This window comes from Humulus lupulus, chromosome 4, assembly GCF_963169125.1.
Source record: "Humulus lupulus chromosome 4, drHumLupu1.1, whole genome shotgun sequence".
Classification (NCBI taxonomy): Eukaryota; Viridiplantae; Streptophyta; class Magnoliopsida; order Rosales; family Cannabaceae; genus Humulus; species Humulus lupulus.
In genome coordinates, this window is record NC_084796.1 from 43841459 (window position 1) to 43866697 (window position 25239).

The following is a 25239-nucleotide window of genomic DNA, read 5'->3' on the forward strand; positions in this document are numbered from 1 at the left end:
TTAAATCCCAATTAGGCATAAAATCAAAATTTTATTTATTTATTTATATTATCATTAATTAATTCAATCCTTATTCAAATTAACTAATTATAATTTGAAACTTGATTAAATATTATTTATTTATATTGACACCAATTTATCAATATTAATAAATTTTCCCAAAGATTCTTTTTTATTCTCTAAATCTCATATCTCTCTAAAAATTTCCAAAACTGACCTAGTCAACTTTAAAAATCCTAATTGATAATTAAATTAATTAATTGAGACATTCTAGATGATTTAGTCAAAGGTTATGTGGGGACTATAGATCCATGAAATCAAGCTCCAATAAGTTACAGTAAATTTATTTACAAATAATTTCACTATCTCATAAATTCCTCGTGACTCCACTATAGACTCGGAATTGAACTTTTGAATTCATAGAACGTATTTTCCAAACCACAAATATGTTATTCATTGTTATAAGCATTATAGTCAGTCAATCCTCTATCGATGACTTACTAATGAGTCGGGTGCAAATTACCGTTATACCCCTCATTTGTATTTTATCATTAACTCTCACTAAGTCCCTTGTAAATGATAAATCTGTGAACTTAATCACAAATATGAGCTCTCATTCATTTACCCTTTTAGACTAAGCTATTAAGGAAGTCATCTTTTCACCTCTCATACATAAACTATAGATTTCATATCTATGACTAATACTCCCAATCAATTACACTACTAAATCTCCATGATGTAAGTATGGACTAGACCATAGGGTAAAATGGTAACGAACAAGTCAAAAGATTTAAATAATATAATTAGCAAAATATTATCACTCAGAATTACGATCAACTTGACATATGGTCAACGTTGTGGCATTGATTAGATTCGATAATAATGACACTTATTTATCTATCAATAATCAAAATCGGTCCTAGTCCAATGTACCCATATACATATGATCTTATCTACTTGGTCAATGCCCTGGATAAGGCATCACACCTCGAATGTGTAAGTAGATCATATTATAGATTACCTGATCAATGAAAATCCAATGCACTGACTTAATCTTAAGACTCATTCTTTTGAACATATAATTACAATTATAATTATAATTGTAAATATTTATATGTTTGGGATTTTATAAATGTTTATATTATGCCAATAATCATGTAATAAAACAAGCAAGCAACACGATTGTCAAATTAAATGATTTCTACTACTTTTACTGATAGTATAAATTTGTGTTACATGTCCGACATGGTTTTATAAGGGTATAAAACTCAACAAACTCTCACTTGCCCTTTTAAACTTCCACTATTTCTTCTAACTTTGATACCTAGAATGGTATCCACATCTCCAAGGTCTTTCGTTTTAAAGTTAGAAGACAGAAACCTCTTCGTTTCCATTATTCATTTCATGTCATTACTCAAAATCAACATATCATCTGCATATAGACACACAAGTATGACATAGTCACCGCAAGTCTTAGAGTATAAGCACTTGTCCACGTTGTTGTGTCTAAATCCATTAGAAACAATGACTTTATATAAATTCTCATGCCATTGTTTTGGATATTATTTCAAACCATATAATGATTTGACAAGTCTACACACTTTATGTTCATTTCCTTGAATAACAAAACCTTCTGATTGTTCCATATAGACATCCTCCTCGAGATCCCCATTTAGGAATGTCGTTTTGACATCCATTTGGTGAACATAAATGTTGTATATAGATGATAAGGCAAACAATAATCTTATAAAAGTAGTTCTTGGTACCAGTGCATATGTGTCAAAGTAATCCATTCCCTCTCTTTGTTTGAATCATTTGGCTACTAACCTAGCCTTGAAGGTTTGTATGGTGCCATCACTATGGTATTTCTTTCTAAATACTCATTTGCACCCAATTGGTTTGTACCCCTTTGGAAGGTTAACTGATTCCCAAGTGTGGTTTGACATAATTGAATCCATTTCATCATTAATTGCCTCCTTCCAAAAAGCGGAGTCTCTTGAGGACATTGCTTTTTTGAAAGTTTTGGGATCATTTTCTATTTGAAGTACGATTGGATGTTTCCAAGTAACTTCCTCATTATCATCTTCAACAAGGTATAGTTTGTCTATTTGAGAACACTTCTCACTTAATCCCAAATCTTTAAGTCTTTGGCTCCTTCTAGGAAATTGAGGTTGCTCACCTACTATTCTAGGAGTCTCATCTTGAGGCTATTTAGTTTGAGTTGGTTCTAACTTGTTGTCATCGCATGACATGTTCTCACATAACTCAACCTCTCTAGATTCAATTATTACATTAGACTCCAAGTCTAATAATCTATAAGCTTTGTTATTTTTGGCATAACCCACAAATGCACATCTTATAGCCCTTGGACCCAACTTGGTCCTTTAGGATTGGTGCTCTTGCAATAAGCAAGACACTCTCACACTTTAAGATAACCAATGTTTGGTTTCTTTCCTTTCCATGACTCATATGGATAGTATTTTTCATTTTTTTGGAAAATGATTTAAAATAAGATAAGCGGATAGCAAGGCTTCACCCCATAAACTAAAATTCAATTTAGAGTGTAATAGCATAGCGTTAATCATTTCAATAAATGTTCTATTAATTCTTTCCGCTATACCATTTTGTTGTGGAGTATAAGGGGTTGTACATTCATGAATTACTCCATGCTCTTCACAAAACAAGTTAAATTCATTTGAAAAATATTCACCACCCCTATCACTTCTAAGAACTTTAATTTTCTTTTCAAGTTGATTTTCAACTTCCACTTTATAAACCCTAAACACATCAAATGATTCATCTTTATTCTTAATCAAATATACATATGTGAACCTAGAGCAATCATAAATGAAAGTAATAAAATATATACTTCATCCTCTAGTCAAATCCAACAACTTAGAGTTCCTTTCAACACTAGGAAAATGTTTCTTTACCATTTTAGATTTAACACATAATTCACATTTATCGTGCTCAACATATCACAAACAATTAATCCACATTTGACAACCCTTTTAATTGTGCTAAATCCTATATGTGCAAGTTTAACATGCCACAGAGTAATAGAATTTGAGCCAAACATATAACAAGAAGAAAAGATTTTAATGTTCACATTATCAATGGAAGTACAAAGTTTGAACATGTCATCACAAGCATATCCCTTTCCCACAAATAGATTGTCTTTAGATAAAATGAACTTGCCGAAATCTATCACAACCTTGATTCTCGATTTGCCAAGTAATTTGCCACTCACAATGTTTCTACTCATTTCTGGTACATACAAAATATTAGTGAGTAGAACCTTCTTGCTGGATGTGAAGAACAAATCAACGGTTCCTTTTCCTTCAACCTTGGACCTTTTCTCATTGCCCATTTGGATTTCATGCCCTTCCTTTAAAGATTCAAAGATCTTCATAGAGTTCTATCATAGGTAACATGGATGGTGGCACAAATATCATACCACCACCCACTCACCTTTCCATGAATGACATGAACCTCACTTAGTGTTGCCACTAGTTCCTCTTGGGTTGAGTTGACTCTTGCCTCATTGTTATGGCTCCTCTTGAACCTACAATCTCTAGCTAAGTGGCCATTCTTGTCACACACAAAGCAAGGTCCCTTGGAACTTTTGAATTGTCCCTCATTTTTCTTGGGCCCCAAGGGTTTTGACCCTTGCCCTTGTTCTTGCCATTTCCTTTGTCCTTGTTAGGAGGGTTTGCCACAACATTAGCCTTAGAAGTCTCTCCATTGGACTTCTCTTCGTCCATATCTCTTGAGCGAGTTTCTTCCTCAATTCTCAAGTGTTTGAGAATTTCCTCCAAAGAAATCTCTTCATTTCTATGGAGAATCTTTTTCCTATAGCCTCTCCATGAAGGAGGTAACTTGGCTATAATGGCACCCACAAGAAATTGTTCCGGCAATACAATTTTAATTGTAGACAATTTATTCACAATAATTTGCAACTCATGAATTTGAGGGAGAAGGGATTTATCATCATAAAATTTAAATTCCATAGATTGAGTAATAAGAAATTTCTTAGTACCTTCCTCTTCCGCTTTGTACTTCTTTTCCAAGGCCTCCCAAATCTCCTTGACGGTCTTGGTGTTGGTGTAGAGATCATAGAGCCTATCTGAGAAGGCATTGAGGATGTGACCCCTACAAATCAACTCTTCTTCTTTGCGCTTTTCCTTTCTTTGACAGTTTCTTGTGTATCATCTTCCTTGGTCTCTTCCAAGACTTTTAGGTCTTTATCCAAGACATAGAAAACTTTCGAAATTGTGAGCAAGAATTTAATCTTGTCTTGCCAACGAACAAAGTTAGTCCCATCAAATCTATCCAATCTAAGAAAGTCTTGAGTAATGAATTTCAATGCCAAAAGAGAGTTAGATTCTTCCATGATATGCTATCTCAGAGTATAGAGTATTAGATTGTTGGGGGAGAGTGAGATAACACCACCTCAAGAAATAGAATCTACACAAAATTTGGATTGACAGAGACTTAAAAAAGATTGAGCAAGAACATGCAAACCCAAGTAGAACAATGGTGTTCTACAACTTTGATGAAGGCTTCAAAAACCCTAGGCAAGACCACCACTTTGAGAAAATCCTTTGAGCAAACCAAACACAAACCAAGGCTTATACACATTGCAAAACACTGTCCTAATACTCTATTTTCCAGCCACCATTGATGCTTGAGGCCTTCTCTTGAGGAAATGAGGATTGAGACTGAACAAGCCTTCAAATCTCAAAGTCAAGCACTTTCTTGGAGAGTTCTTGGAGAAAACTAGAGATTCTTGAAGCTAGAAAGAGAGATAGGGTAGAGAGAGATTGGAGAGAGTAATCAAGTCTTCCAAAACACTATTTTTACCCTTATATAGAGTAGGCACCGTCATTATGTCTAACCAATAGAATTATACTTGAAAAACACATCATTATGAACATTTACGATATTTCATGTAATATTGTAGGCGACACGTCACCTGCATGCAGGCAATGAGCCGCCTGTTAGAGTTTTAGGTGATGTATCGCCTCTTGGGTGGCAACGTATCGCCACCCTCTTTGATTTTTGGACACTTCCAAAGGTCCCAAAAATGCTCTAAATGCCACCAAACTTTTTGAGAACCCTTAGATACTCTCATGTATCACTTTGGACCCAAATTTTTATTTTATAAGTGCCTACAATTGAAGCTCAAATTTCACATCTTCATTATGTGAATTATACTAAGTGTTTATACATTGCTTGTATTTTAACACTTATCATTTTTATTTAACCAATCATAACAATTAACGCATTACTTGACAAACATTTATTCATCAAATTTTTAGAAATAGCATAACATACAAAATGTTTTGAGATAAGCAAAATACTAAAACACTTATCTTCTATTTCTTAGGTACTTTAACTAGCCATGAACCCATGTGTCCTGGTAGGCGAGAGTCACAAATATTCACTTAGTTAAATAGAGAAACATCTCAATTAATAAAACGTCCTAGACTTTTATTAACTACCTATCCATCAGATCAAAGTAACGAAAACACATGTGTTCCGGTAGGCGAGAGTCACAAATATTTCTTACTTTATGAGTTTGACCCACAGTTTCAATTATTATAGACTTAATTCATGTGGGGACCATGGATCCATGAAATCAAGTTCCAATAAGTTACAGTGAATTTATTTACGAATAATTTCACTATCTCATAAATTCCTTGTGACTCCACTATAAACTCGGAATTGAACTCTTGAATTCATAGAACATATTTTCCAAACCAAAAATACGTTATCCATTGTTATAACCATTACAGCCAGTCAATCCTCTATCGATGACTTACTAATGAACCAGGTGCAAATTGTCGTTATACCCCTCATTTGTATTTTATCCTTAACTCTCACTAAGTCCCTTATAAATGATAAATATGTGAACTTAATCATAGACATGAAAGCTCAATCATTTACCCTTTTAGACTAAGCTATTAAGGAAGTCATCTTTTCTTCTCTCATACAAAAGCTATAGATTCCATATCTATGATTAATACTCCTACTCAATTACACTACTAAATATCCAAGATGTAAGTATGGGCTAGACCGTAGGGTAAGATGGTAACGAACAAGTCAAAATATTTAAACAATATAATTAGCATAATATTATCACTCAGAATTAAGATCAACTTGACATATGGTCAACGTTGTGACATTGATTAGATTCGATAACAATGATGCTTATTTATCTATCAATAATCAATATCGGTCCTAGTCCAATGTACCCATATATATATCTGATCTTATCTACTTGTTCAATATCTTAGATAAGACATCACACCCCAAATGTGTAAGTAGATCATATCATAGATTACCTGATCAGTGAAAATCCAAACTGACTTAATCTTAGGACTCGTTCTTTTGAACATATAATTACAATTATATTTATTGTTGACACGGTTTTTTGCCAACAGTGAATTATGTAAATGGCTGGAATAGATTAGTGCTTAATGATAAACCGTAATAAGAAAACTAATACTTAAAAATGCTAGAAACAAAATATCAAGAACACTCGTTCCTTTTTACGTGGTTCGAAAGTTAAAATCCCCCTAGTCCACGAGTCTATGTTACTACTGTATATCTCTCTATATTTTTACAGAGTATTTGCATTACAGAGAAAAACCAACCCCTCCCCCTATCCAAGGACTTGGTATTTATAGAAAAACGATCCCTGGGTAGGCGTTGGGGTCATCACGTGAATACCAATTCCTCCAATGACCTATCTCGCACTAATGATGAATATTACAATTTATATTAAGGTATGGTCTAATCATTAGGTGAAACTGATCATGGGTCGTCTAGCATAATCGAACATGTGATGTTTGATCATGCACAATTATGTTACGTGTCCGGGAATTCAGGGATAAACGAACATGTGATGTCTGATCACGCACGTTTACATAACGTATCCAGATTTATAAAGATCCATGGACATGGCCGATCACTAGCGTACCCCGAGCTGAGCGTAGCATCAGCTCGTGTCTCGGATGCCATGCTTCATAAGTGTTCCTAGCTCGTGCCTATTGCTTTGTACTCATCAGCTTGTGCTATTTACCTGGGGAATCGTATTGTATTTATAGAGGAAAGGTGAACTTATGGATCATCTATTATAGTATTGGGCTAGAAAGTTGTATTCGAGTTGTCTAAAAAGACTCGTGCTGAATTTCAGGACGTACATTTGCCCCCCAAGTCCCTACCCGTGTTCTATGACGTCATTTTCTAACTTACACAGTGGGGACTTTTAAACTTTTGTCGCTATTATCCATGTTTGTCAATTACTTGAGTACTAGACACGTGGTACGCCGCGATTGGCGTCTGTTCGGGTTTCGAGGTTTGCATTAATGGCATGGCCACCTTTTTGTCGCCGTTTCATCTTTTGAAACACCATCCTCGGATCTTGCCCTAGTTTGATTGGACGGTCCATGTCACTTTATGCCTTTTATGTATAAATAAGGTTGGCAATTTCCAGGATTCACCACCTTTCATTCAAAATCTTTCCACATCTTCTCTCTTCTGCACTTTCAACCCTTCTTCTTTCTCAGAGGAAATCGAGAACCATCTATGGCAAAAAACCTCAGAAACCTAATCGCTCAAGAGTCTTCCAGGAATTCTCCCCTGCAAGGTTTACTTCTCTCACCTAAAGAACATACTGTCAGTGTTTTGGTTTCGCCAATTTTTTTTTTCTTTTATTGGTTTCTGGGTTTTCTCCCTCCCTTTTTTTTTTATATATATACCATGCCTATCCGCACTCCTTTGTAGTCCATATTAGATTATTTTCCTAACTGTTTTTGGCACATAGGTTTTGACTTGGTTTTTGTTGAGTAGGTCTTAAAAATACCTCTAGAACTGTGGTATCCATAAAACTGGGTAATTTCTGGGTAATTTACGGCATATTTTAGGAAATACCCATTCAGGATATAGAAGATGAAAAGTTTTTAGGGTTCGAAACTAGGTTGCTTAGGGGTTACGCTTCTTGGGTGGTTTTGCTTTAAACCGCTCCCCAAGGAGGGTATTGGCCTGATTTTCTGACACACGGATCCCTAAACATCAGGGGTCTGTCGAGAAACCTAGGCGCGTAGCATAGGTAGCGCGTGGCACCACACCGCGGGCTGAGGTTGCCTCAGCTCGTGTGTTAGAATCCTCAGCCTTTCTTTGTTATTTCTTGCCTTTATAAAAATTCTAGGTTGCCTACTAAGAGTTCCATCGTTCTTGTTCGATAGGCGAGCTAATGGCACCCAAGAAAGGCGCGTCTAAGAAGAATGTAGCTGGCTCATCGTCTCAACGAGCCAATAAGGGAAAAGAGGCCGCCTCCGAATCCCCTATCCCCCAGTTCAGCCCCGTGGTGGAGGATGAGGTCATGGTCGGACATGATACCTAGGGCTTCAAAATGACTATTATTTTATTGATTTTTTAATTAAATTAAATGGCCTAATTGAGTCTATAAAAGGAGTGCTTAGAGAGAAGTCAAAAAAGAAGTTTGAGAAGTCACAAGTCAGATTTTCTGATAGTTTTAGATTCTCTCTAAACACAAGTCCTTTTCTAAGCCTCTTTGTTATTTTCTCTTCTTCTCTCTATATCTATCTCATGTGTTGAGAATTGCCCACACTAGTCTAGGTGGTTCTAAGGATACATTGGAAGATTGTGAAGAAAATAGAAGATCGGTTCAGTTTCTTGATAATACTCTGCGACAGAGAGGATACAAGAGTTAGAGAAACTGAAGGAAGGACTCTTAATTCCGCTGTGTATACTGTAAGTATTATATTATTTGTTTCTCTTTGAATTCAATTTTAGAAACATGTTTTAGGCTATCTTGTATTACTTTTTTTAATATTAGATATACATGAAAATAAATAAAGATCCTGTATAAGTTTTTCCAACATTTACTACTTGACCCGATTCCCAAACTCGCCCGCATTCATCGAGCTACTCAGCCATCCCAACGACTATAAAGATCAATTCTTTATGTCGAATGGGTTTCACAACTGCGAACATTACTACTTCAACCGTCCTCATAAGTCTTCACTCCTTTCTTAGCTCGTGAAATTATTCTCTTCTTATCTAGAGTCTTTTTGCGTGTATATTAACTAAGTAGTACCTTCGTACAACCATTTTTGTGAAGGCAGCCAAGTTTTGTGACCCTCGGGGGTCAATATAATACTCTCTCGAGGCTCCCACCTGGCGAGAAGGATTATCGCCAGCTCGTGTCTGATGACACGATGTTGGCGTGTAAGCTAATTACCGAAGGCCATACTTTGGCCTTGAGAAGAACTCGGGCTAACCTCCCGGTTGTCCGCGAGCTCGCGCCTATCCCCGAAAGGGGTGCTGAAGCCAGCGAAGGCGAAGAGGAAGAAAAAGACGAGGTGACCCTCATTCGGAAAAGGCGAGCTCCCAAGGCTGCTCGTGACCCTGATGTAGGGCAAGCTTCATCAGGGGCAGCAGCCGGCCCCTCCGTCCAAGGCAACCCGTACCCCTTTAGGGACTTAGATAGGGTTGTCGCTGACCTTAGGCTAGTTAGGTTTAACCCAAACCAGCTCGTACACTGTCACCCTAATAACCCCGACCGTAACATAACCCTGCTCCAGTGCGTGGATCACTTAGTGTTACGTCACGACATGGGCCATCCCAGGGGAACCGTAGTCGTGGATAACACCATATCCTTTAGGTCGATCTTTTTTTAAGAGTATGGAACCAACCTTAGGTTGTGGACCTCCCTGCGCCAGGGTATCCTTTCCCCTGGACTTAGGCAATACGTAGAGGAGTCCAGCCCCGAGATAGAACCTGAGCCTGAACCTCCCCTAATCCAAGATATTGTAGACTTAGGTTCTCCCTCTCCTGTAGCAGTTCCGAGGTCAGAGGTCGTGGCAATAGACTCCTCCACTAGCTCGGAGGGTAGGACTTTTTGTTATACCGTATATACATTTTGTGTAAACTGATGACTTTGTCTGTATATTAACGTTCTTTCTCACTCTTTTTTAGGCAAGGAGATGGCACAACAAGGGGTTCCTGACATCTGTACGATTTTCCAGGAGGGAAATTCCAGCTCAAGGCCACTAGTAAATAAGCCCTGGTTTACAGCTAAGAAGGTGCCACCTGCGGCAGGGACAACCTCCAAATCCCCGGCTAAGGGAAGACCGCTCCAGCCGCTGCTGCTCAAGAGAAAATAAGCCAGCCTCCACCTCCTCCTCGATTTCTGCCCTCCTCTGCTCGGGATCAGGCGGCACAAGTTGATCCCCCAGCTCCTATAGTCCCCACCACCTTCGTACGTATTCTGGTCAACGCCCAGGACCTGGAGAAGATCCAGGATACCTTTTGGGGGACTCTTTATGAGACGGCTAACCATACGGTGGAGCATTTTCACAAGGCCAATCCGAAGGATCTGAGGGAGATCGAGGCGAGGAGTCTAGAGAATGTTATGGAGTCCGTGCTGGGGATGAACCTTACAGTAAGTCAACTTTCCTTAGTCAAATATACTTTTTTGATTTTATCCCAGCGCGTGTCTAACTTGCTTCTTTACTTTTTGCAGGCAGTCTTGGCTCAGCACCGAAGCATAGCTCAGGCCAGAGCCAGGAATTACGAGCTTCGGGCCGAGCTCCAGGCCGCTCAGACGGCCTTGACTGCCGCCCAGACTGCCCTTACAACTGCTCAACAAGGTGAGCTGGACGCCAAAGCTACTCTCGCAGCATCTCAAGGGGGCGAGTAGGCTCCAAAGGCTGCTTTGGCTGCTATTCAAGCTGAGCTCGCGGAGGCCAAAGCCAAACAGTTGGAGGACAAGACTGCTGTCAAGGAGGAGAAGGTGGCCTCGCTAACCTCTATGGAGAGCATGTTGTACCACTGTTGGGCCTTCGATCAAGATGGCAACTTCTCCTTCCTGGCCTCCGAGGTGTGGGACCCCTACCTCGAGAAGTTCAAGGCTCGGATTCAACAAGAGCAATCCGAGACTGAGGAAGCCTCCACCGCTAGCGAGCAAGAGATTGAGGAAGTGACGTCCTCAGAGCGCCCTGGAGGGGCTTAATTTTCTTTTGCCTTTGTTTACTTTATATATTTTTTCTTTTTGTAAACATTTGTCGTTTTGGCTCGGTATGAGGTTATTCTCCTCAAGACAATTTATTTATAATTGCAATATCAACTTTTTTATCTACTCCTTGATTTTTGATTTTTTTTATGACTTGTACACTCAAAATCTTAGGGAATGATTCTTGTTAGGTTTTATTGTTATCCCGAGCTTCTTAGGAAGCCATTGGAACTTCAATTTTGCTAACTTCTAAGTTTCAGGTCTGGTTGTATCCAACATTTTTAATTAAAACTTAGTTCGTGCTAGGTTTATTGACACCTCATGTTTTTTAGAAAAAACAATGGTTAATCAACTTTACTAACTTCCAAGTTTTGGACCTGGTCATATCCAGGATTTTTAATTAAAACTTAGTTCGCATTAGGTTTATTGACACCTCGTGTTTTTTAGAATAAAAACTAGATAATCAATTTCACTAACTTCCAAGTTTTGGACCTGGTTGAATCCAGGATATTTAATTAAAACTTAGTTCGTGTTAGGTTTATTGACACCTCGTGTGTTATTTTTTTTTATAGAAAAAACACTAGTTAATCAATTTTACTAACTTCCAAGTTATGGACCTGGTTGAATCCAGGATATTTAATTAAAACTTAGTTCGTGTTAGGTTTATTGACACCTCGTGTGTTATTTTTTTATAGAAAAAACACTAGTTAATCAATTTTACTAACTTCCAAGTTTTGGACCTGGTTGAATCCAGGATATTTAATTAAAACTTAGTTCGTGTTAGGTTTATTGACACCTCGTGTTTTTTTTTAGAAAAAACACTGGTTAATCAATTTTACTAACTTCCAAGTTTTGGACCCTGTTGAATCCAGGATATTTAATTAAAACTTAGTTCGTGTTAGGTTTATTGACACCTCGTGTGTTTTTTTTTAGAAAAAACTCTGGTTAATCAATTTTACTAACTTCCAAGTTTTGGACCTGGTTGAATCCAGGATTTTCAATTAAAACTTAGTTCGCGTTAGGTTTATTGACACCTCGTGTTTTTTTAGAAAAAACACTAGTTAATCAATTTCTCTAACTTCCAAGTTTTAATCCTTCTCGGGTTATATGCCCCCTAAGTAATCAGAAAGTGAACTTTCTTGGTTGCTTTGGACAAACTCTATCATCCGAACTAACACACAGATGAAACTATATGAAAAGACAAGAAATACACAATGATTTTTTTATTTCTTAAATTAAACAGATTTTATAACTAAGCCTTACATAGACGGGTGGTATGATCATTGATAATACTTCTTTAGGTGCATAGCATTCCAGGTCCGTGGGACTGTTTCTCCATTAAGCTGAGCCAATTTGAAGGTTCCCTCATGCAGGACCTCCACTATTTGATAGGGCCCTTCCCAGCTCGGACCCAAAGCACCGTCTTTGGGGTCCTTGCTTGCCAGAAAGACCCTACGAAGTACCAGGTCGCCTAAACCAAAGATACACCTCGTGACCTTAGAATTAAAATAACGAGTGATTTTTTGCTGGTAATGCGCGAGCTGTAGCTACGAATCCTCTCATTTTTCATCAGTTAGGTCAAGGGACCCGTTGAGCAACTCATCATTCCGCTCCTAGTTGAAGGTCTGGAGTCTATGCGTGGCTATATTTGTTTCGATGGGAAGGACGACCTCACTTCCGAAAGTCAGGGAGAAAGGGGTGTGCCCCATAGAAGTTCGGTGGGAGGTCCGGTATGCCCACAGTACCTGTGGGAGCTCCTCGGGCTAGACTCCCTTGGCCTCGTCTAACCTCTTCTTAAGGCTTGCTTTTAGGGTCTTATTCATGGCCTCGACCTGTCCATTGTCTTGCGGGTAGGCGACCGAAGAGAAACTTTTAATTATGTCATGCCTTTCACAGAACTCGGTGAAGAGGTCACTATCGAACTGAGTCCCATTATCCGATACAATCTTTTTGGGCAGTCAAAATCGGCAAACAATTCTATTGACTACAAAGTTTAGGACTCTTTTTGAGGTGATTGTCGCCAGGGGCTTGACTTCTGCCAACTTCGTGAAATAATCAACGACCACCACCACATAGCGAACTCCTCATTTTCCCGTGGGCAGAGCTCCAATTAAATCAATTCCCCATATCGCGAATGGCCATGGAGGTGAGATCATTTTCAGGTCGACTGGTGGAGCTCGGGCGACTGTGGCAAACCGCTGGCATTTGTCAACACTTTCGGACATAGGAGATGGAATCCTTTGATAGAGTGGGCCAATAATATCCATGCCTTGATATTTTTAAGGCCAAGTTTTGCTCCCTAGCATGATCCCCACATAAGCCTTCATGCACCTCCTGCAAAATAGTTTTGGCCTCCTCGGGCAGAACACATCGTAGAAGAGGCAAGGAATGGTCACGTCGATACAATGCCCCATCCACGATTGTATACCTTGGAGCCTGATAAAGTATCCTCCACGCGTCTTTCCGCTCATCAGGCAACTTCCCTGTTATAAGATACTCTATTATGGGAGTCATCCAGGTCGGTCTGGTGTCGATCATCTCGACCTCCATCGTGCTTTCTGCAACGCTTGGGCTTTCTAAGAATTCCACCAGTACTATGCTCAGAGTCTCGGCTTCCTTGGAGGTAGCGAGTCTCACCAAAGCATCAGTGTTGACGTTCTACTCGTGAGGGATCTGCTCGACTAAGCCATATTGAAATTCTGATAGCTCCTTCTTCACTTTGGCTAGGAAAGCTGCCATTTTGGCCCCCCGTACTTGGTATTCCCCAAACACTTGGTTTACCAAGAGCTGGGAATCGGCATAACACTGGACGGCCTTGGCCTTCAGCTCCTTCGCCACTCTAAGCCTAGCCAATAAGGCTTCGTATTCGGCTTCGTTGTTGGATGCCTCGAACCCAAACCGTAGCGCGGAGTGGAACCGGTGCCCTTCTAGAGAGATCAAAATGATCCTAGCTCTTGACCCGTTTTCGTTAGATGAACCGTCCACGAAGATTCTCCACAATGCCTGCACCGGCTCTCTCAAAAGCTCCTCCTGGAATCTAGTGCATTCAGCCATGAAATCAGCCAGGGCTTGGCTTTTGATCGTAGTCCGTGGTATGTACAGTATTTCGAACTGGCTAAGTTCGATTGCCCATTTTAAAAGACGTCCCGATGCCTCAAGTTTCTATAGTACCTGCCTTAAAGGTTGATCGGTCATGACGTGGATCGAATGGGATTGGAAATACGACCTAAGCTTCCTGGAGGCCGTAATAAGACAAAACGCCATCTTTTCCATTAAGGGATACCATGATTCAGCTCCGAGATGTCTTTTGCTTATATAATATACCAGTTTTTGGACTCGTTCCTCTTCTCGGACCAGCACGGCACTGCCTACATTTTCCGTAACAGCTAAATAAAGAAAAAGGGGCTCCCCCGCCGTTGGTTTAGACAATACTGGTGGCTCGGCCAAATGTGTTTTTAGATCAAGAAATGCCTGCTCGCACTCCTCAGTCCATTCAAACTTTTTATTTCCCCGGAGCAAGTTATAGAATGGCAAACACTTGTCAGTGGACTTGGAAATGAACCGATTAAGGGCTGCCACTCTTCTAGTCAGACTCTAGACATCTTTACGCGACCTGGGCGAAGGCATTTCTAGTAGTGATCTGATTTTGTCAGGGTTCGCCTCTATCCCTCTAGTATTGACTATGAATCCCAGAAATTTTTCTGATGCCACTCCGAAAGTACACTTCTAGGGATTTAACCTCATGCTATACCTCCTTAAGATCTCAAAACATTCCTTCAGATCAGGAACATGGTTATCAGCAATTTTAGACTTGACCAGCATATCATCAACGTACACTTCCATGTTTTTCCCAATCTGACCGGTGAACATTCTGTTGACCAATCGCTGGTAGGTAGCCCCAGCATTCTTCATACCAAATGGCATGACTTTATAGTAGTAAACATTCATTGGAGTCATAAAGCTAGTATGTTCTTGGTCCGCGGGGTTCATCGCGATCTGGTTATATCCAAAATACGCATCCATGAAGGACATGAGCTCATGCTCCGCAGTGGCATCCCCCAACTGATCAATCCTTGGTAATGGGAAGCAATCCTTGGGACAAGCTTTGTTTAAGTCGGAGATGTCGATGCAAGTCCGCCACTTTCCATTTGGCTTTGGGATCAGGACAGGATTCGCAACCCAGATCAGGTATTTAGCCTTGCGAATAAACCCGCATTTTAATAGTCGAGCTACTTCTTCTTCCAGGGCCTCAGCTCAGGTTGTACCAAGACGCCTCTGTTTCTGGGATTTCACAGGCACACTCTTATCCAAGTTCAAGGTATGCATGATCACACTCGGACTTATCCCTACCATGTCTTCGTGAGACCAGGAAAATACATCTAGATTTTCTTGTAAAAAATTTATCAGCTCTGCTTTCCTTTCCTCACCGAGATTTTTCCCGAGCTTAACGACTTTTGAAGCATCTCTGGGATCGATGTTTACTTCTTTGAGCTCTTCAATGGCTTGGAGCTCAAATCTATCTTCGCCTACTCGTGGATCGATATCACCACTCGGGGCAATATCCCTGCCACTGGCTTTCTGAGGTTCTTCCATTTTAGGAGCATTCCTTACTTCCTTGGATTCCTCGCATCCTATATGGCCATAGTTTGCTGCCCGAGTTGTGATTTTTCCTTCATAGAAATGTTGTCGCATTCCCTGGCAGCAAGATGATCGCCTCGGACAGTACATATTCCTGTAGAGGAGGGGAATTTGATCACAAGGTGGCGGACAGATGTTATGGCTTCAAATGCCACCAGCGTAGGTCGACCCAAGATTGCATTATACGCGGTCGGAAAATCGACGACCACAAACTTGAGAAGCTTGGAAACAGTTCGTGGTCCCTCACCCAAGGTTATCACTAACTCGATCGTTCCGATAGCTGCCGATCCCTCGCTGGAAAACCCATATAGCATCATGGAGGTTGCCTTCAGCTCGTTCACAGAAAATCCCATTTTCTTCAGTGTGGACCTGAATAGTAGGTTCACAAAACTTTCGTTATCCACTAGTGTCCTCCTAACTCTCTGATTGGCGAGCTGGACGGTTATGACTAGAGGATCGTTATGCGGGAATTAGACATGACTAGCATCTTCATCAGCAAAACTGATTGGTTGTTTCTCCAATCGCTGTTGTTTAGATAAACGCTGCTCCAGGACGAACTCAACTCTATTGTGAGACCTCAACTCATTGATATACCTCTTTTGGGCACCTTTACTCGTGCCTGCCAGATGAGGGCCTCCGGAGATGGTTATTATCTCTCCCCCTATTATCAGAGGAGGGGTATCCTGATTCACCTGAGCTCCAGTCTGATTTGCGGGGTCCTCCGGAGCTGATTGAATGTTTTGCTCAGCGAGCTAACTGGTAGTGATTCGATTCCGGGCATACTGAGCCAAAGGTCCGACCTTGATGAGTGTCTCGATCTCATCCTTCAAGTGCCTGCAATCATTGGTGATGTGACCAATGTCATTATGGAATCGACAAAATTTTGAAGTGTCTCTCTTCGCCCTTTGATTTTTTAAGGGCTCTGGCTTTTTCCATGGAAGGCGGGCAGAATTCGCCAAGAAAATACGCTCTCTAGTATCCGTGAGGTCGGCATAAGTCGCATAGATCGGTTTAAACTTCTCCATGGGCTTGTTTTTCTTTGAACCATTCTGGCCGCCCTCACCACTTCCCTTCCTCTTGCTACCTCCCCCTTGGTTATTCTAGGTAACGGTTTAAGCCGTAGCTGTGACGTCCGTTACCGCTCCAATGGGCAGGGCAGGGCCTTGGCTGGTTCCTGCGACCGAAGCTCGTGCCTCTTCCAAGTTGATCCACCTTTGAGCCCTGTTCAGGAACTCATCCACGGTGTTGACGCCATTTCTTTGGATTTCCTTCCATAGGTTGCCCCCAACAAGGATTCCTGTTCTCATCGCCATGAGCCTAGAACTTTCGTCCGCGTCTCTAGCTCGCGCAGCAATATTGGCGAACCTACTCAAATATGCTTTCAGAGGCTCTCCAGGTTGCTGCTTTACATTTGCGTCCGCCTTGATGCGAGTCGCTTGAGAAGCCCAGAACGCCCTCTTGAAATCAGCGGAGAAGATCTTCCACCAGTTGATAGAATGCCTTTTGTATTGCTTAAACCATTGCCTAGTCAGTCCGACCAGATTCGAAGGGAATACAAGGCACCTCAATTCAGGTCTGATATTGTGGGTTATCATTAGGGTATTGAACATTCCCAAGTGGTCAGAGGGATCTCCATCTCCATCGAATTTTGATAAATGGGGCATCCTGAAACCCGGTGGGTATGCTGCTGTTGCAATGTTGGGGCCGAAAAGCTCGAGCTCATCCCCTGAGTCATATTCGTCTTTTTCCTTTTTTTGATAGGAGTCTTTTCATCAGCTCCTCCATTTGGGCTAACCTCTCGAGGGTTTGGTCCTTGGTTCCCTAGGGCTGTTCAATAGCTCCCATTCGATCGTACGCGTTTGGCGAGTTATTGTCCCTCCAAGCTCGAGCTTGGTTAGGTGGGACATTCCCGTTATCACGTACTTTGAAAGGACTTCCCTCGTGGTGAGTGTTACTGACTCCATTGCGAGTTGGATTTCTCCTTTGTGAATTCAGGCGATCTCGTAGATCGATTTATGGATCAACTTGAGGGCTCTGAGCCAAACTCAGCTAATTTCTCAAATCTGCACCGGTCCTACCACTTCGGCGGCCCTCCATCCAATAACTTCCATTGGAGAAACTTAGAGCTTGCGGCCGAGGATGAGGATCTAGGATATTTCCGCGTGCTCGTGGGGCATGAGTAGGGGCAGCGGGAGGAGGATTCCTCCTACTGTCCCCATAAGTAGGAACGTTTCGAGCGGAACGAGGTGGTGTTGGATGCCTTATGGGTGACGGGGGATGTATAATGGGCGAGGCAATTCTCGTCCCGTCAGGTCGAACCAAATTAGCCCGCGATCACTCTGCTCTACCATTTCTAACTCCCTGTGTCTGGCGATTGGATCGCGGCACAGGGAGGTCGGTTGGGACATGCCGTCTTTGCGAGTTTGCCCTTGACCTTCTATGTGGGTTGCCATGGGCGCTTCCAGGGGCGTTTGACGGTGGTGCTAAACTCAGAATCGAGGTTCTGACCGACCGGCTGATTCGCTGATGATCCTTGGGAAAATCACCAAATGGGGTTTCCTGGTGATCTTGCGACATGGGCGTAGAATTCGGGGTTGAGGTTCTAACCAACCGACTTGGCCTGGGTCGACTATCTCGGCGGGACTTATGAGTCCCACCTTGTCTCTTTCCGGCGTTAATGTCGATTGCAAGAGGGGTTAGTCGAGCCAAAACCTCCTTGATTTGTTTGTTTGCTTTGGCTAAATGGTTCCTTAACTGCATGTTTTCCAACTCTACCGCAGTCAAATAATCTGGGTTCGAGTTCGGCGGTAATGACGCTAAACTTCCGGTGTCGCCGTGGCCTATCGGTTGTTTTCCCGACCGCTGCTGGACTTCAGGGTTTTGTCCATCGGAAACAGCAGTATGGTGAGCCTCCTGCCCACCAGGTTGATCCGTCTCATTACCATGTCTCGAACGAGTAACCACCATGATGAACTTTGATCTGAATCTTTCACAATAGCACTAATTTGCAGCTCTCAATGAAAGCACCAAACTGTTGACGCAGTTTTTCACCAACAGTGAATTATGTAAATAGCTGGAATAGATTAGTGCTTAATGATAAACTGTAATGAGAAAAGTGATACTTAAAAATGCTAGAAACAAAATATCAAGAACACTCGTTCCTTTTTACGTGATTCGGAGGTTAAAATCCCCTAGTCCACGAGTCTATGTTATTACTGTATATCTCTCTATATTTTTACAGAGTATTTGCATTACAGAGAAAAACCAACCCTCCCCCTATCCAAGGTCTTGGTATTTATAGAAAAATGATCCCTGGGTAGGCATTGGGGTCATCACGTGAATACCAATTCCTCCAGTGACTTGTCTCGCACTAATGATGAATATTACTATTTATATTAAGGTATGATCTAATCATTAGGTGAAACAGATCATGGGTCGTCTAGCATAATCGGACAAGTGATGTCTGATCATGCACGATTATGTTTCGTATTCGGGAATTCAGGGATAAACGGACATGTGATATCTGATCTCACACGTTTACACAACGTATCCATATTTATAAAGATCCATGGACATGGAAAATCATTAGCGTACCCAGCGTACCCCGAGCTGAGCGTAGCATCAGCTCGCGTCTCGGATGTCATGCTTCATAAGTGTTCCTAGCTTGTGCCTATTGCTTTGTACTGATCAGCTTGTGCTATTTACCTGGGGAATCGCATTGTCTTTACAGAGGAAAGGTGAACTTGTGGGTCATCTATTATAGTACTGGGCTAGACAGCTGTATCTGAGCTGTCTAAAAAGACTCGTGCTGAATTTCATGACGTACATTTATAATTGTAACTATTTATATGTTCGAGATTTTATAAATGTTTGTATTATTCCAATAATCATGTAATAAAACAAGCAAGCAACACAATTGTCAAATTAAATGATTTCTACTACTTTTACTGACAATATAAAATCGTGTTACATGTTCGACATGATTTTATAAGGGCATAAAACCCAACAAATCCTCCAACCAGAAAATCATATTGTCTAATCAAATGGCATGCTAAGCCAATAAATTGACCGATATGAAAAGAGATGTCCTAAAAAATTTAGACAATGTAAACTAAAAATCTAAAAAAAAAATCTGGAAGTCCTAAAGCTTATGATACTTTGAATATTTTAGACTTATGGATTTTTTTTTTAGTTTTTTTTTTGGGCAAATGTACATTATTTTTTAAAGTTAGACTTATGAACTTTATTGTAGATTTTATTATATATTAGACTTTGGATATTTTAGGATTATGTACTTTAGATATTTTAGAATTATGGACTTCAGATATTTTAGACTTTTACTATGTATGTATAAGAGTTTGGATATTTAAGATATAAGGCTTTATATATATAAATTTTATTATTTATGATATGAGTAAAATAGTATTGAATTTATAGCTTATGACTTTTTATAACATCTTAGCTCGTTAATTATTATTTTTTAATCAACCCGATTATTGGATTTTTTTTCAAGAAAAATAAACTTTTGTTTTTAAAAAGTTGAAATGGAACCTAGTCCGAGAATATAAAAAACTCATAGAATATTTATAAAATTTATAAGGAGATGACCTAAAAAGTTATGAATTGCATTTTACAGAAATTATTATAAAATAAATAGGTTAAAAAAAAGCACAGTCCACCAAAAAATTATCCAATTCATCTGTTGTGCACCTATTTTTGGACCAAAACTATGTGCAGTATGAATAATATAAATTAAAAAAATAAAATAAAATGTGGATGGAAAACGAGTTATGATTCTAACATTATGTTTGGTAGAGGGGAAAATGAGAGAAAAGAAAATTTAGAATAGAAAAGTGGATAGAAAATAAAATTTGAAGTTGTTTGATAATTGAAGAAAAGAGGAGAAAAATAAAAAATGGGGAGAAAAATATAAGTGGTTGTCCCGATAGCACATGCAATATTTGACACGTGAGATTCTCCCGAAAGCAAATGCAATATTTGACATGTGTCGTCCCCTAAATTGATGTCTCGTTCTCTAACAAGTAGTTGGTCACAAAGCCGCACTTGAGTGCAGAAGCCCGTAGCACTCCTTGAGAAGTGAGCATGCCAACGTCCAACCAATTCGTAGGGCCCGAGGACTTCCAACTCGTGAGGTAGTTCGAAGGGCAAAATCTGAGGTGTCGATAAAGATAGTTGCACTAAGGACTCACCATTCCTTGATGAGAAAGTCATAGCCATGTAGATGAAGAAAGATCAAGAAGTGAGGAACACTCCAAATTCCAGGGTGCACATGCACACCTACCTTTGACGTAGGTGGTGGTTACACGGGAAAGTGGTTGTCCCATCCGAACAACCGATATAAAGGATAAACAGGGGCCCAAAATCATTCGTGGGAAAAGGGGTGTGCCGCCTAATAATGTCTACCACTTCCCAAAAATGTAGTCATACGATGAACATCGAAAAGCCCCCCGAGGAGCTACTTGGGTAGAAACAAAACCCAACTTGTGTGTTGAGCAAGTTAGCTCTAGCTCATTAGATACACTTATCTAGTTTTAGAGTCCACATTTCATGCAAACCTAGTATTTTCCTAATAATTATTAGGAATAATGTAACTAGCTCACATTCGCCTATAAATAGGGTTGGAGTCTCATTGTAAAACAAAAGTCAACTTGTGCATGCCAAAATGTTGTCAAATTACAAACTTAAAGAAAACTTGAACATTGCAAGTTCTTAAATCAAATTATAATGACTTAACGACCAGGTCTCTTTAAATGCTAAAACACGCAAAAATCTTCTTGTTATTGTTAGTTATTAGCTTCTAAATCTCTCCAAACATTAGTTAGCGAAAGTGTACGCCATCAGTCCCACTAAAAAATTTCTCCCCTAAGATAATAATATAAAAATTTACTAAAATAACCTTCATTTAAAACAAAACAATCATCTACTCAAACAACTTGAAAGAAAAACCTTACCATATTCTCTCTCTAATTTTTTTATACCATTCATATTTTCTTTCTTCTCTAACAAACATAGTGTAAATTCTAATGAATAAAACGAAACGACATAAGAAACCCATCTTTCAAGAAACGACATGTCGTATATACACGCCCAAACTAGAGTGACGAAAATTTGGGCTGGCAAACATAGGGGTTGAACTCATTCTCTGATTGTGATTTTGGGCTGGCAACTCTCTTGATCGGTCTTCTCTCTCTCGCTCGCCCTAGAGCTCTACCGTTCATCAATCATGGCATTCTTCCTTAACAAAACCGCTGTTGGTTCTCACTTGCGGTCTCACTTTCAGGTACTCTCTCTCTCTCTCTCTCTCTCTCTCTCTCTCTCTCTCTCTTCTTCGTTTAGTTCTTTCTCGAATCTTGCTGGTTCTAAATCTTTCCTTTCAAAATTCAGGCAACACGAAACGATGCCCTTTCCCTCTCGCGTCGCCAATTCCATGTAGAACCAGGAAAGCGCGAACTAGCTGTGAGATTTCTCTCTCTCCTACTCGACCATTGTCTATTTTAGCTGATTCATTCTGGGTTTTCCTTGAAACTTTTTTATCGCTGTTTGTTTCATATTTGTGTGTATAGAATAAACGGAAGAAGTTTTCCAGTTTATGGGTTCCTATAAAGCTTCCATTTCACTTTGTTAGGGAATTTCTTTATCCAAATGGGAAAATTTTAGGGGTTTTTTTTTCACCTTCGTTGATTTTAATTTTAGAATCTTAACAGTATCGTGATCGGGTGTTAGCTCATAATTGTGCTTTTTTGTTGTGTGTTTAACTAGTAAGCTGAATTCTCTGCAGCTCTTGGCAGAGGACCCGTCTTTAAAGCGATTTAAGTCACATAAGACTAATGTGAAGCGACTTACGAGATTTGGAGACGTACTCACTATAGTTATTGTAGCAGGTAAAGCTGTTCATTTATTTTTTGTTAGAATTCTTATTTACTATCTTTGTTTCGTCTTAAGAGAAGTTTTAGTACAGCCACTATTTTTTCTTTAAAGCATAGAATTTGGTAGCTCCATAACAATGGCTGGCCTGAACTTGTGCTCCTATGATTTTAGTAGCTTTAGGATGCTGTTTTGAGAGAGGTATTATATTCCAATAGTTGAGAACCAACTTGGGTGCCATAGAATAGGGAACAAAGTTGAGATGGGATTGCATCTATTTCAGTATGTTCGCATTATAAATTATAATGTAAACGTATAGTTAACATGATTGTGGTGGCAATCTTTGGAACAAATCAGATTCACCAAAAATTGAAAAAAAAAATGAAGGAACACTGCACTTGTCCCTTGTAAATTGTTAGTTGTAGTACCGGTGGTATTAGAGGCACAATTGGTGACTTACTATGATGGTTGCAATAGATTAGGAACATCGTACATGTTAGGGAATTCACCTTCCTCACACCAGCTTCATCTACAAACACAAAATCAACAAACCAATAGACACAACATGCACAAATTTCAATAGAAAAATCAGCAATAAAAACAATAAAATGAACACTAAGAATTATAGAGGTTTAGCCCAAATAACTTGAACCTACATGCTCTTTGAACTCCCCTTGGGATGTTCTTCTCTATACTATGAAACAGCAATGAAGATTACAACTTGTCACCACCAGAGAACTACACTTGATGGATTACAATGCCTTGAACCCAAGCAAAACCCCAAGTACACTTGACCATGTACAAAGAAATCTCACCCAAGACCCAAGGGTTTCTCTCTCAAGTTCTCTCTCTTTATCTCTCTGAAAATAGCTCCTATTATTACAAATAAAATCTGTACTCTTATCACTCTTAAACAACTAAGATAATAAGACTTATTTATAGGGAGTTTTATAACTGTCATCTAACTTAAAAAATATCAAAAATAAACGCAAACTCATCTGGCGAAATGGTAGACAAGACTGGAAGAAAAAACGTAACTTTGCTGATGAATTCTGATGTTTAATGCAAACCAAAAATTCTAACAAATTTCCACCTTGGTCTTCATTAAACATTAATTGCAGAGATAAACATAACTTCCCAAGGATCCAAGTTCAGCCATCAACTATCATTCATGATCAATTCCGAGCAGGCTTAGGCAGTAGTTAAACTTGCTCAATGGCAATATCTTAGTTCCAACATCAGCGGGGTATTTAGGAGGGATATGAGTACAGATTTCATTTGTAATAATAGGAGTTATTTTCAGAGAGAGAACTTGAGAGAGAAACACTTGGGTTTTGGGTGAGAGATTTCTTTGTACATAGTCAAGTGTACTTTGGGTTTTGCTTGGGTTCAAGGCATTGTAATCCATCAAGTGTAGAAGTTCTCTAGTGGTGACAAGTTGTAATCTCTATTGTTGTTTCATAGTGCAGAGAAGAACACCCAAGGGGAGTTCAAAGAGGATGTAGGCTCAAGTTATTTGGGCTAAACCTCTATAATTCTTGGTGTTCATTTTATTATTTTTCTTGCTGATTTTTCTATTGAAATTTGTGCATGTTATGTCTATTGGTTTGTTGATTTTGTGTTTGTAGATGAAGCTGGTGTGAGGAAGGTGAATTCCCTAACAGTACATAATTGTGTATAATTATAAATAGTGTATCCTTGCAATTGAGTATTCATCTGTTACAACTTCACTGAAAAATTAGTAATCTATCGCGAAGAAGTTGTTAAATTGTTTGGCATAAATTACTTCCTTTTTTTTTCTTCTTTTTTGTAATTGACCTAAGTTGATGATCTAAAATACACGTGTTTTCCTCCTCCCGTGGCATTTAAAATAAGAATCAAGAATAAATTGAAAGATATGAGGGTAGGATATTCAATAGAGGAACTATGTTTCCATCATCTTCGTAGCTACTCAAAAACAACTTTTATCCACTTCATCGCATCTTACAACTTTCAAGCTCTCACATGTTTTATGATGTCTGTTTCAGGCTGTTGCTATGAAATATATACTAGAGCAGTAATGCGAGAAGAAGCTCGGAAACAAGCCAATGCTGAAAATTGAAGTGCATAATGAAGTGTGTGTGTGTGTCTCTTTGGCCTTTTTCGTTCAGGCAACTGTAGCAGAAATATTCTGACTTTTAAATGCAGAAAAAGTGGCCCCATATACTTGGTTTGAATTTATGTTTCCTAGTCTCTTTCTTAATAAGATTTGTTGCAGTGGTGTACTTCAAACATGTCAATGAAAGCAACAAAATGATTTGTTCTTTAAATGAATGTTCTAGAAGATAAATTTAAATAATAATTATAATATTTGTGCGCAGGCGTAAGCCTTAACCTGAATATGAATGTGAGTTTTCATTTCTTTACTATGGTTGGTACGAGAACCTGTATTGACTGTTACATGAGATGTTATTTTGAAACCATTTTATTGGCATTAGTGGCGAAAGGCTAACTGGGGAGATTGCTTAGATGGTCACATCAAAGCTTAATCAATTAAAAAGAAAAAAATATATATATATTTATATATATATATATATATGAAGGCAGCGTTGTTAAATTTCTTTTAAAATAGTCTCTCCACCTCAACTTTCAATTTCCACCTTTGACCAACTCTGACAAATATTTAGGCATAT

General features: G+C 39.5%; 1 protein-coding gene across 1 annotated transcript; it reads left to right on the plus strand.

Annotated features, from left to right (window-relative positions):
- The first annotated feature begins 21823 nt into the window (after window positions 1–21823).
- LOC133830371 (succinate dehydrogenase subunit 7B, mitochondrial-like) lies at window positions 21824–24946 on the plus strand. Its single transcript, XM_062260346.1, has 4 exons — window positions 21824–21983; window positions 22088–22159; window positions 22482–22584; window positions 24595–24946. Exons 1-4 carry the CDS (start codon window positions 21927–21929, stop codon window positions 24666–24668), a joined length of 306 nt encoding a protein of 101 aa, XP_062116330.1. The 5' UTR covers window positions 21824–21926; the 3' UTR covers window positions 24669–24946.
- The last annotated feature ends 293 nt before the right edge of the window (window positions 24947–25239 follow it).

Bases quoted from the DNA above. Each gene is read 5' to 3' on its own strand.
- LOC133830371 (XM_062260346.1), top strand. From the start codon at position 21,927: ATGGCATTCTTCCTTAACAAAACCGCTGTTGGTTCTCACTTGCGGTCT. The intron at 21,984-22,087 runs GTACTCTCTCTC...TTCAAAATTCAG, and splicing joins ACTTGCGGTCTCACTTTCAG to GCAACACGAAACGATGCCCT. The intron at 22,160-22,481 runs GTGAGATTTCTC...AATTCTCTGCAG, and splicing joins CAGGAAAGCGCGAACTAGCT to CTCTTGGCAGAGGACCCGTC.